This window comes from Channa argus, chromosome 9 (assembly GCF_033026475.1).
Source record: "Channa argus isolate prfri chromosome 9, Channa argus male v1.0, whole genome shotgun sequence".
Lineage (NCBI taxonomy): Eukaryota > Metazoa > Chordata > Actinopteri > Anabantiformes > Channidae > Channa > Channa argus.
In genome coordinates this window covers 15,308,119-15,321,514 of record NC_090205.1, presented here as the reverse complement: position 1 = coordinate 15,321,514, position 13,396 = coordinate 15,308,119, and the positions used below count along the sequence as shown (strand labels likewise).

The following is a 13,396-nucleotide window of genomic DNA, read 5'->3' as shown; positions in this document are numbered from 1 at the left end:
TGAAGAGATGGAATTATGGAAATCAAGAAACAACAACTTATTTTATATTTTATTGAGGTGATGGCAGGGGGCCTCCTGTACTGTAAAATTACTTACGTGATTTAAAACTTTTAACCTCATGCTTGGAGAATGAGCAGTGACTGTCTGTTGTGACATGACAGTCAAATGTGAAACTATATTTCAGGGGCAAGCCCACCCCTGGTCACAGTGAGTGGGATCTGAGCCATTTGGAAAGATGATTCAGAACACAGAGCAGAGATTGCATCCAGAATATACAACCAAAATCATACTATCTCATGAGTAGTGATGTTCATTTTTTATGTTGTTTGAATATTTATTGTCTTACTAGGACTGTGCTTATTCCTGGGATTGACGTTGTTTCGGATTTTGTGTGCATGCATATTTGTGTCTTGTGGGAATTTCCTTCATTGACCATATATCCCTGGGCACTCTTATCTAACAGTAGTGTATTGTTTAATGAATTGAACACCAATGCATTTTGTGCTTCTTAATATGTTTCTGCATATCTTTCTGCACTGTTTGAAGGCATAGTCTCAGATGCTCTTCTAATTCTTTGCCTTGTTTGGCATTTTACTGCTTTTTTTCCTGAGCACTCAATTGGTGGAAAAGTGTGAAACATATGACCAGACTGTATATTGTGTGTGTGTGTGTGTGTGTGTGTATAGAGAGAGAGAGAGAGAGACAGAGAGAGAGAGAGAGATCTCTCTATCTATCTCTCACTCACATAATGTATATGCATGAGGTAAACAAAACATTGACTCATTACATCACTTGCTCCATAGACTTACTAGTGGTCAGAAATCTAGTTCATATTAAAAATGTTCATATAAAGATGTTCATAGTATAAAGATAATGGCCCAGGACTCATGATTACATAAAAAAAAAAACAAAAGAAGAAAACCTCAGCGTAATTTTAAACTACCAGAAAAGTTTTTCAAGCTGTAAAGTCTGCTTGTACCCACTGCTCGTTGAACTGGTTCCTTCTTCTGATTGTCACCAAAGTATTTCATTGCCTGTGACTTAGCTTTATCGTGAATTGAGATGATTTCCGTTTAAATGTATGTGCCTTTCACAGTCGACAGTATTGTTCTTCATTATCTAGAAAAGTGTGATTTGCTGGAAGAGTGTTCCATTAATTGACTATCTGTCTTCAGTCTATTAAATCTATAATAGTGAGTGGCTAGTTGAATGTTAAAAGACAGATGGCTGAAACTCTCCCCTTTAGGGGGTTTTCATTCATAAAGGAGGTTTGGAATCATATCTTTCTCCTACACTGTCATGAACAGTGGTGCACACATTCACAAACTGTCATTGAGATGGATTTAAATCCACAATGGAAACAGCATCCATGTTTGCTAGCATGCTATTGTAATTAAATTGCAGTTGTTATTAGAGGATTCTGAACAAAGGTCTGAGCCTATAGAAAGGAAATCCATGCACTTGGAATTACTCCACTATAAATCTATGACAAAGGACAGCAGACAAGATAACATTGCTGTTTTATATTCTACTACCTTTAGCTTGATAAATGTTTGCAGTCTTTCCTCTATATGAAATACTAGACAAACCAGTTATATATTTTTTTTTTCAAAAACCCACACTCACTAGCATATCTAGTGTTTATCAGATATTCTATTGTAAGGAAAGAACCATTGCTCTCTACTTTTTCTACATAAGTCATTAGGACTATAAACTATACCCTGGAGAAGAGGGCTGGAAAGCCACACAAGTGAAACGAGGCTCTACATTGCATAGTCTGACATGTGACCATCATACATTATACTCGAAAAATTAATATTCTTTGACAATTTCATTCCTTTTGTGTTTTTGACCTTGGCTAAGGATCACAGTATCTGCTAACATGTTCTTCGATTTGTTCTCAAATCATTTAATCAGTTGACAAAGTAAAGCAAAAACCGAATAATCAGAAAACATGATGGTGGTTCGAAAATTATGTGCGTTACCATTAAAATACCAAATGAGGAAAAATCTTTTGAAAGAATAATTTCAACCCCTTCAGTAGAGTTTTACAGTCTGTGCTAAAACTAGTGGAAGCTACCCTGAAAAGACTGGAATGCCATTATTTTACGTTCAATCTTCTGCCTGAAACAAGTAGGGAGGTGTTTTTGTTTGTCTTTTACATAGCGAGTTACATATCCAATCTGCTCAACTAACTTTGAAAGTAAGTTAATATTTTCCCTTTTCAACTGCAGAAATAGCCCAGCATCACAATTTTAAAGTCACCTTTGAACTACATGTACAGGTGCATAGCTCTCATGGACACTTGTTAACATTTATTGTGGCAATTTTTATGTAGCTATTGATTTTCCCTTTGGCACAGGAAGTGAACAACCACACCTTTAATCTTGTCTTTAAGTTGTGATTGGTTGTTTTCCAGCTGGGTATACGGGTAACATTCAAGCCGTCTGGCTCTTAGAGTGACTTTTTTTAAGGTACTTTTTCACATTTGTTAGCTATTTGTGTGTACAGGGAGTAAACAAATGAGAATGATTTGTGTGCTTTAAAGTGTGCTGGCTTTATTGAATGGAATCAATCCACTGTCCTCAGTCCCATAGCATTAGGGGATACGACAATAGAGGTTATTTTTGAGGCCATAGATAAGTATTGGGAGGGGCTGTAATATGGCCAACAAGATGTGCTTTATGTTCTTCCCTCAAGTCAGGTTTGCGTGGGAATAAAAAATCAAAGCTTATGTTTATTGATCTACATGTTATCAACTAGATTGAAAAGAAAACCTTGATTACATGTTTTCAACATGAAACTTTGCATTTTGTTTTTCTCCCACAGAACACTGCAAATGCAGACAAGTCTGTTGAAGCACTGCTTAGTCATGTTATCAGTGAGCTCTCTAAGGACAAGACTGTCTACAAGGTGAACACTGAAGAAACATCAATGGTGAGACATAAAAGTGCCTGTTTAGCACTAAAGTGCTTTCAGCAGGTCTCTCTCTCTCTGTCTCTCTCTCTCTCTCTCTCTCTCTCTCTGTCTCTTCTCCCCCCCCCTTTTTTTATTTTTTGTTTTGTTTACCCTTTTTCATTTTCACTTAAACAATGAATTGGCCATTACCTTGAGAGACAGTGTTCTAATATCTCTGCTAATCTCCAGGGGAGATATACATCACAGTATTATCAGTTGGCTGGTTATTGATCAAGTGTTACTGCTGTTTCACTCTCCAGCTGAGCTCCAGTGTGTGGTCCCCACAGTCTATTGAGTTCAGCCTCCAGCAATTCTGCCTGCCCTTCCTTCGCCTCTCATGCCTCCTGCAGCATCACCTCTATGGAGACAGCCTGACTGGGTGTCTGGTATGTCACATAAACTACTCTACCATATACAGGAGCTTTACAGCAACAATGCTCACATCTCACTTACATATTGTTTCTATTATCCTTCACCATCAGTGCACTTTTATTGTCTCCGTTTTTAGAAACGTGCCTTCAGCGTTTGAATAATCATGAGTTTAGACCTTGTTACAACCTGTATCAATGGAAGGAAACGGACTGAACTCACCAGCTGCTGTTTTGCTTTTGTTCTTAGGAAGAGGAAGAGTTCTCATGCTTGGCTGTGTGTTTAGGGCTCTTGCCCTACACCCCTCAGCCTCCCAACACTGTCGACAGTGCCTCATGTCTTGAGTGGGTGGTCAGCGCTTTTGATTTGGTGACACAGTTTTGTGCTGAGGTCACAGGACTCTCTCAGTTGCAGGCTGAGCAATCATTGGTATATATGTGAATGAAGTATATGGAAATTCATGTCAAATATATATTTGTCTTTTTATTTTAAGAATTGGTAAATCCCATTATCTTGCCTCATATTAAATCCTTCTTTCTTCTCCTCTGAAGACATTGCTTGTCCAGGATCCTCTGTGGAAAGCCCCCCGCCTTCTCCAGCTACCTGACAACTACAATATCATTTTCCAGTACTATCACAGGAAGGCCTGCACTGCCTGCAAAAAGGTGCCAAAAGACCCTGCACTCTGCCTTGTCTGCGGTGCTTTTGTCTGTCTCAAAGGCGTGTGCTGCAAACAGCAGGGTATCTGTGAATGTGTTTTGGTAAGTTTCACAGTCTTTCCAGAAATAACTATACGTAATACGTATACACTATAGGTTTTTTTTTTTTTTTTAAATCCATGTGGCTGCCAACAAAACCTTATATGGACATGTTGCTAGAAAACTGATGTAAACAAGCAGACTGGGTCTGTTTGACAGTATTACCATCTAATTTAGCTTTTCTTGCTTTTCACTTGTAGCACTCCCAACATTGTGGTGCAGCTACAGGCATCTTTCTGTTGATAAACGCCTCAGTCATCATCATTATCCGCGGACACCGTTTCTGCCTGTGGGGGTCTGTTTACCTTGATGCCCATGGAGAGGAGGACCGTGATTTACGGTAAAAAAACATCACATGCAGCCATGAAAAACCCACTATTGTGCATATGTGGAGTTAAAACATTTTAATAATCTTATATTGGGTGTCAGTTTCATTAAATCTAATCCTAATATTTACAGTTTGCATCTATCCTAACTGTCGTAGCATATTGATTCAAAAAATAATGCAAAATGATGCAATCTGTGTTTTCCAAACTGCAAGTTTTGGAATGTCACGCACTCCTCCAGTTTTGTTGTGCAGTACATTATTGAACAATAATATGCATCATCAGCACATTATTATTTTTTTTTTATTTTATTAAAACATTTTTTGAGAAGGTTCAAACTGCAGACTGCATATTAGTTTGTGATATGAATTTTTAACAGTTTTTTTTGTTTTTTTTTAATACTCATTGCTGCTAGACAAACATGGCCCTCACTCTTGTTTCCCCTCTGGTCTCTCCTATTAGCCGTGGCAAACCTCTCTTTTTATGTGAAGAGAGGTATCGAGTGTTGGAGCAACAGTGGGTCTCACATACCTTTGATCACATCAATAAGCGTTGGGGGCCTCACTATAATGGACTTTAAGATCTTCCAAGTCCACTGAAAACAGCTGCCCGTGATGGAGATGATTTTGTTTTTCTGGTTTATGTATCTCAATCACAAACTTGGAAAATGTTGACATGATAAGCGGTGAGGGTTTTACTGCCACAACCTTGGTTTATGTGAAGTTTGGTGTACAATCATGCCTAAAGATTAACACGTGTGTGTTTAAGTGATTTAATGTGTGGTTTTCAACAGGGGAAAAACAGAATTTGGTAAGTTAAAAGCACAACTTTGCCCAGAAATTAAATTGGTTCAGAACAGGCTTTTGATGCCTGTCATATTGATTTGGGTTTAAAAAAAAATTTATATATATCCATATATATATAAAAAAGTGCTGAATGTCCCTGGAAAGTTTGATTACTTTTTGCACCATTTATGATGTTTATGCATATCCCTTTTATTTATCAAAATGTGCTCTGATGTGCTGGCATGAGTTTCAAACTCCTGATGAGTGTAGCATTGTTATTGCTGTGCACTCATTGTCTGCTGCCATGTGATGGTAGGCAGGACAAGTTCACCCATCAATACATTAGAGTCTTTTTGCAAACCAGCAAAAGCTCTTTTTATGGGTCAAGTTGCAGTCCATCCTCAGGAATTATTTTTGTTTTGTTTTTGTTTTTTGCTGTTTAAAATACATTTTAGATATTTAAATAAATGCTGCTGCTCATTGTTCAAGTAAGTAATTTTAACTTTTGTGAAGACTTTTTTTCTAAGGTTGTGCTTTGGGTTTACAGTAGATGGCTGGGAATGTTGACTCAAACTCACTTTAATGTTTAAGGAGGTATGCGGTCACCTCATTATGCTGATTACCGTTCTTGTAGCCCTGCCCTCTCTGCACTTCTTGTTTGTAGTTGGTTCTAAAGAACAACTCGCATGTCCACTTTAAGACAGATGAAGCTAAAGCCAGACAAAGATTCATTGTGACTGCTCCACAAAATTCAAACATGGAGAATTTAAGTATTAAAGAAATGTCATTGCACAAACTTGGTGTCGTGCTGCTCCGAAAAAACAGAAGGTCACACGAGAGCTGAAATATGAAATTGGTTCTGTCAAAATCTTCTCTCAAGATTGGAAACTCAGCAAAATGTAGACTGCTTTTAAAGGAAGTCATGCCAAAACGTCATACTTCTCAGGTCTGTCTGAAAATGTTTCCTCATGTTTTTGATTTTTGAGTCATAATTGCAGTACAGAACATTGATTGTGACAACTTTCCCTTACTCATACATCCTCCAGTTATGTTATTTATAGTTGCATTCCAGCATTAAAAGATTATCGGAAATATCTGTTATACACTGTGCATGACCTCCTTCAACCACCATTATTTGTCTTCTGCTACTTCTGATTACCTTTATAGAAGAGGAAATTTATCCAGTCGTGCCTGCAAGATTAATATTAAAGTTTTCTGAACGATAAGCAGCAGAGTGTTGATATGGCCGATGTCTGGTTTTGAAATCGCTCTGCATCAAGGAATCTTTAAGGAAGTAGTTAACACTTGAAAAACTTCCTCTTGTTTTCACGCATGCTGCTTTCTGTTTACCGAGTGTCTCCTCTTCATTTTAACTTTTTCCACTTTGTAATTGACCGCAACCAAATAGCCTATGAGTAATCGGTGTAAATTGTAACCGAAAGCTCTTGTGTGTTCTCCTGTATGAAAGAAGAGAGAATACAGTACATTACTGTAGGTGCTGACTCAAACTTTCTGAGTTTGACCAGAAAGTGTGATTTAGACAAATAATGCAAAATGTATCATATGTGAATAAAATATAAACTCACTGATTTGTGTCCTTTTTGTTCCATTCTGCCAGGTACAGTATGTTCAGTCCATTGAAGTCTTATATTCTGACTCTTCTAACAGTAGTTCATTGTTCATTATGCTGCAAGATTCCTTCTCGATGTAGTGTTAGGTGAGGTTGTATCATGTTCTCACTTTATCTTCCCCAGTATAAAAGCAGTGGTACTGATTCTGTGAAAGGCATGAAAATCAGTGACTTGCTTGTAAAAAAAAAATTAAGGTCTATGTCATCTTTACCTTCCAGTGCAATTAGAAAATTAGATTAGATCAGAATATTCTGAATACTACAATGTGGCCTAACCAAAGAGCAGAGTGTATGCCAAATGACTGATTAAGTGATTGAAGACATATGTGACACTAATTACAGGAAAGCTTTAAATGTGACTATTGTAATTATTTAGGGTCTTTTTTTTTTTTTTAACAAGTCTGTATGGGCCATTATAATTTTATGTGTTATGAACAAAAACCAAAGCAAAGTCAGATTTTTAATAATTAGTTTTTTTATTGGTTTTGTTAGTTTCGAGTTATTACATTGAAAATTGTGGGTATTTATTTATTTCTAGGAGAGTAGGTATAATTTTGTCGTAAGTCTTCATAAATTGTAGTGAAGAGATTTTCATCCCTGGACCTCAAGGACCCCTGTCCTTCTTGTTTTGCAGCTATCCTTACCCAACTGTCTGTTACCTGGATAAGGTGTGTTTGGTCTATAGGAAGTTAGAAGATACCAATTTGCTTTGTCTCTCCCACGTTAATCTAAGATGGTAACAAGCAGGGCCCAGCATCCCTAAAGAGCAGGGTTTGGAACCACTGTGTTATCCAGCTGAAACTGTGTCCACAAGGGGTCTCCATTCACTGAAGAACAAGCTGAATGTTACAACACTCCAACACACATCCTGTTTCCTTTGCACAAGTATTGGGACTTTGTATGCTACAATATGTCTTGTGTAAAAAAAAAATAAGTTGCCAGATATTTTCTAAAATGCTACTCTGCTGATGCAGCAGTAGTCTACAGATTACTGAGGCCATTGAAATATTAGTTTGTGCCTGTTGTAGGAGTATGAGCAGGTTCACTGCTCATAAACCCACTGTCTTATCTAGTCCACTGGCCTTTGTTGACCTATTTCTCAGAAACAAACTTCACAACCATGTGACCGAGCCTTTGCGGACTAATCAGGCTGAAGTTTCATAAACATGAGAGGCCCTCTGGGTAATGGCCAATGTGCACACAAAGCTCCGGTTTTCTGCAAGAGAACAGTTCTAGTCCGGACTGGTGGAGGACTTTTATCCGGGTTAAACCACCAAGGTTGTGCTAAGAGATGCTGCTGATGCAGGCGGTTCTTCGGAGCGCATCCCTGGACAGTTCCTCCCCGGGTCCCTGCTCAGGTAGGTGCAGTGCACTGCAGCCTCATCAGTGGTCACCTGATGGCTTCCGGTCTGCAGAACAACACGCAGTGGGGAGTGTTAATAATTAAAGTCAGCCTTCACTGACTAAACAAATCATAAGGGAGATGTGGCTATGGATGGTGAGTTACCAATCACTTATTAATACTAATCACTTATTAGTTAAAGCTAGTATGGCTAGTTAATGTGAAAGTGTCTCCAGTTAACCAAACTGTCAGTAACAAGTTGTTGTCAATAACAGTTTCTCCTGTTTTGCAGATTTTAGAGATGGAAATACTGGGGCTGCAAGGTAGGACTCATGTTTCCTAATGTGCGGAGCTGCACAACAGGCATAGGCCTTCACTGTCAGCTTGTTTTTAACCCTGTGCATGCAGCAGTGCTTATTGACAGTACATACAAGTACTACATTCACCAGGTTAGCAAACATTAATTGAGTTACTACTACTGAGTTCTGCAAAAGCTCCTAAATAATCACATTTCTAAAGATGCTTGCTGTGACTGTGGGTGGTGCATTTATTTAAATAACCCTAGAGGCCCACAGACCCACAGCACACACTATTCACATTTCACTTAAGAGTACCACAAGATGCAAAGAACTATAGCACATCATGTACTTGCCTGTATTGATCAGACACAACAAGCAACATTGTGTGTGTTCATATATAACTCAATTTTACAGAGCATTACACTATCTTCACAAGAATTAAAAAGAAATAAGTAAAAATAAATAGTTTTCTTACTGCCCGTACCTTACACTTGAAATAGGAATAGTGATGAACAGTTTAGCATTTTAAAAAAGTTCTTTTTTTTAATTAAGATTTTATGTAGATTTCTCATCCTATACAATATTCTGTATTAAGAACCCTCATAACCACACTGCCACGAGATACTGAGCAAATACATTTTCTCAGGATAACAGCAATACTCTGCCATAGCGAAACCACTCTTTTATATCCGACCCAATGCAATGAATTTTGGCACACTCCCAGAATGTAAAAATAAATGGATACAGGATAAAACATATCTACTGTTCATCAGAATATTGTTAAAAATGATGTAGGGATCCGTATGCTAAGTAATAATATGAGGTATCTGTATTTCAGGGACTAAACTTCTGGTTTCAGGGAAGTCATTCCATGAATCATGGATTTAACATCTACAGCTGTTGTAGATGTTGCATCTGTCTTTTGTAATTATGGTAAAATTTGTCAACATTAGTAATCATGTAGGTGCACTTATAAGACAAAGGTCATCTAGGGGAACAACAACGAGGGCACAGGACTTGAGGCCAGACTCGTGGCTAGTGGAGGTTTACCGCAAAGCCTCTTCATATCCCCTTAAAAGGGATTATAGTTCAGAGTTTTTTTCTCTCTCTCCACAGACTTACCAAAAGGGTTTACCAAGAGAAGTTCCCGTAAGGACTTTATCAGAGAGGGTGGGATTGTGAGAGTTTGTTGGAAGCAGAAAATTAGATTACTTACTTTGACTTTGCACTGTTTCTGGTGACAAAGATGGTCCCTGTGTTGGAGCTGGTCATATCATCTAGAGCTGTAACCACCTCCAACCATTATTGAACCATGGAATTATGCAGATGCACTGTAAATGCAAATGTCGAGTGGGCATGTTTTTTTTAAGCATCTGCATTTGCTTTTATTACATACCAACTCAGAACCATATGCATGTCCCAGTTCATACACACACCTTTGGCTTTTATGATAATGTTGGATTTTTTATATTGTCACAGAGAAGCATTGACCAGCACTTTGAACATGAGACATGAGCAGCACTTTTTCAGGTGTGCTGATGCGATATGGTGAACAAAGGGTAACTTGAGCTTCCTCATCTGGGACCAGTGGTGTCCTGTTCTAAAGTAGTACCCATGTATCCCCTGTCCATTTAAAGGAACAGCAATGGATTTTAACTTGTAACATCAAAAAGGAAAAGGTCCTGCAGTTATTTAAAGCTTGTGTCCCCTAAAACAATCCATTCATGACCCCATTTAAAACAGTTTGTCCATACTGCATCTTTACATTTTTGCCTGATTGACAACTGTAATTCAACTAGTTTAATGAAGATTTTTAGATTGTTTTAATACTTTTCAATATCTAGGAAAAGAAAATGACCAATAAGCAACAAGAAAATTTGAATCTAAACTAGCAAAACAAAATAAACCTAATTTGGTGTAGCAGAAACTTTTTATTCTTCTGTTTTTACGGTATCAACCTTTCACCCACTTCGGATGTTATAACGCCATGCAGTGGCCATTATCTGTTGTTATCATGCTGATAGTTATGGTATACTAACTAGGATTTGAACTGGTGTTCCCCCTTAATACCTGCTACAGTAGGAGGGTTTGCATTTTTTGAGAGCCATTACTTTAAAATGTACTTCAGTTCTTTTAAAACTGTTTGTAAACTAGTGTAACTATCTGTCATCATGTTGGATTCTTGGGAAATTGAACTCTAGGCAGCAAGAGTACTGACTGTTATGGTTTCACAGGAATACTGTCTTGTCACTAAGCATTTCATTTGTAGATTTATTTAAGTGGAATTTTTCCCACAGCATACTCACTGCAACTTGAGACAGCATTCGACAGCTGCAGAGATGCTTCCTACGTCAACGTGAGACTTAAGATGAAGTTGTGAGATGAAATAGCAGGGGAATGTATATAGAACACTGTGTACAGGCAGACATCATGTGACTTAGCAACTAACCTGAACTTCCTGGTAACCTGTGGGGAACCTGAGATGCTTCATATGAGCCATTATGAGTGCTTACATTTGACACCTGAATTTTTAACATTGCAGAAGATCAGGTTACAGATAACTTGTAAATTATTAAACTTCAGTATAGATTAGCATGAATCAGTCTGGTGCATTTTGGTGTAAGGAAGAGAAACAAACAAGCACAGAAAGAGGTATGTACACAATGACTTCTGTTTTTTGACCCCAGCTTATTAAAGCTTTGAGAACTAGAACTATAATGAACAGCTGCTGATGAGTAAATGGTCACAATAGTTCATTGTATTTTAATGCTAATGTTGTGCTGTACGTTTTCTTTAATGACTGACGTTAGTTGTAGTAATGGTAATAAGGTCTGCTAAAATAAAATGTTTGGCCATCTACATTTTGGTGCTAAATAGTTTGCTTTTTAAAAGCCCTCAGAACAAGAGGGTTTTACCATAGACTTTAGCCACTACAATGTTTTGTGTATAACCTGTTTGGATTGTTTCGATTAATAAAGAATTAGTCACAGAGTGTTTGAAATGGAGGATTTACTTCAGTCAGTGATTCATAATTATTACAATTAAGACAAACCAAGATTTGTTTTTATGACTTTTTAATTTTGGCATTGTACATTAGTACTGTACATAAATGTGGGCACAGTTACAAAAGATATTTGGCTAGTGATATGGTCCTTGCTGGAGGACACGATGAAGGATATCAGTTGTATCTGTGTGTTGTGTATTTAAACATCTACATGCAGTGTGTATTAATCTAATACCATCCTGCATGCAATTTCATAAATCTATCCTCACCATGTGAGCTGACACATCTTCCAAAGGGTTACAAATCATTCCAAGTTTCATACATCCATTTTCTGTCCTCCTCTCTTTCCTTCTCTCTCTGAGGGTCATCCAACCCCTGTAATGGATAACACATTTATGGGGTCCAGTCATAAGATTGTACACAAACATCCCTCTCTGTCATGTTTATGATGCATATGTCCGTTTACAAAAATAGGATGCATATATACATTCTATCACTTGCTAATCCATCATGTTATCTCTCTTTTAGACATTAACATTACATACTTTGCTCCGTGGTTTCACATGTTGTATCTGGCCACAGGAACATCACATGTAGATGATGAATGGATCATAGGCAGGTGACATGAAAAAAACAGAACAGAACAATAATTTATTCAAAATGCGTGGTGGTGTGGTGCTGGTTCACTGCTCATTCAGGACAGCACTTGTCAAGTTAATCCAATCCAATTGATCTTGAGGAGATTGCTCTTCTTAGTGGGAGAGACGAGGTCCCTGTGGAGAGGGCTAATTCAGTGTCTGTGTGTAAAAGTCAGCTTGTCACCACTTGTCCTTGTGAGGAAGCCATTGCTGTTGCTATTGGTGTTATATTATGGTCACTAGAAACTCTTTAGTTGTCACTTTTCTCAGCCCAGATGAGTCAGAAAAAGAAAATAACACTTGCCGTGTAAGTAGTCTTCTCCACCTAAAGCTGCTGCTTTGTTTTTGCTTTGATTTCTTCTGCTTTAAATCTGTTAAGTGGCTCCCATGGCGGATATAGTTGTTTCACTGAGCTAAAGGAGAAGACCTTTGGGAGCAAATAGTCCCATACTGTGGACTGTACACCTCATAAATTTTAAGTACCAGCTTCTCTGAGATGTTAATTGGCAGGTAGTGTTTTTATGTAATGCTGCAGCAGTGTACAGTATTTGTCTGATCTTTTGTGACGTGTGAGATCTTGGATTGTGTTTTTCTTCCAGGCGGTCTTTGTATGGACTGTATCCCTACAAGTCCAGCATGATTGGCCTGGAGAACCTGGGCGATCCATCAGGTAACTGGGATATAGTGGAGACCATTGGAAAAGGAACGTATGGAAAAGTCTTCAGAGTGATCAACAAGAAAGATGCAAGTCAGGCAGCAGTAAAAGTACTTGACCCAATCAATGTAAGTCAGATTCAATTACAGTAAAACTTGTTCAGAATTCCCTCCCATTATGCTAGATACATTTTTAGAGGGCAGAATAATAGAAGCTGTCTAGTAAAAAAAATATAAAATTTTATGGAGCAATATTTTGAACCCCCCTGACAGGTTACCAGACTATCTCAGACTATCCCAATACAGAGAGACAACCAATCACACTCACACAATTTAGAGTCACCAAGTATCCTAACATGCCTGTTTGGTCTGTGGGAGGAATCCGGAGTAAACGGAGGAAACAATAATTGATTCAGATAACTATGGTGACCAGAAACTCAAGCCTACGTATTTGTTTTGATACTTTTGAATTTGTTAATAACGTTTAATTAGTCAGAGCTATGCTTTGTGCGTTGTGCTCTTTAGTAAATGTGATTTCTAAATTGGTAAATGCTGGAAACATTGTACCAGCTATGTTTCAGCATCTTACTATCATCAGGGGAAACACAATAGCATGCAGCTGTTTGCAAAGAG

General features: G+C 38.0%; 2 protein-coding genes across 5 annotated transcripts in view; both read left to right on the top strand.

The window, feature by feature from the left end:
- The window catches only part of ubr3 (ubiquitin protein ligase E3 component n-recognin 3), a 36,232-nt gene extending 30,905 nt beyond the window's left edge, over window positions 1-5,327 (top strand). For all 4 annotated transcript variants that reach the window (XM_067516957.1, XM_067516958.1, XM_067516960.1 and 1 more), the window contains 6 exons: window positions 2,830-2,937; window positions 3,219-3,344; window positions 3,577-3,756; window positions 3,879-4,088; window positions 4,286-4,425; window positions 4,874-5,327. In XM_067516957.1, the coding sequence (XP_067373058.1) occupies window positions 2,830-2,937; window positions 3,219-3,344; window positions 3,577-3,756; window positions 3,879-4,088; window positions 4,286-4,425; window positions 4,874-4,991 (882 nt within the window). In that variant the 3' untranslated portion in view covers window positions 4,992-5,327. The remainder of the gene's footprint in view (window positions 1-2,829; window positions 2,938-3,218; window positions 3,345-3,576; window positions 3,757-3,878; window positions 4,089-4,285; window positions 4,426-4,873) is intronic.
- A 3,101-nt stretch (window positions 5,328-8,428) lies between these two features.
- The window catches only part of myo3b (myosin IIIB), a 58,615-nt gene continuing 53,647 nt past the window's right edge, over window positions 8,429-13,396 (top strand). Inside the window, exons 1-2 of the mRNA XM_067516307.1 lie at window positions 8,429-8,491; window positions 12,709-12,892. Of these exons, the coding sequence (XP_067372408.1) occupies window positions 12,746-12,892 (147 nt within the window). The 5' untranslated portion in view covers window positions 8,429-8,491; window positions 12,709-12,745. The remainder of the gene's footprint in view (window positions 8,492-12,708; window positions 12,893-13,396) is intronic.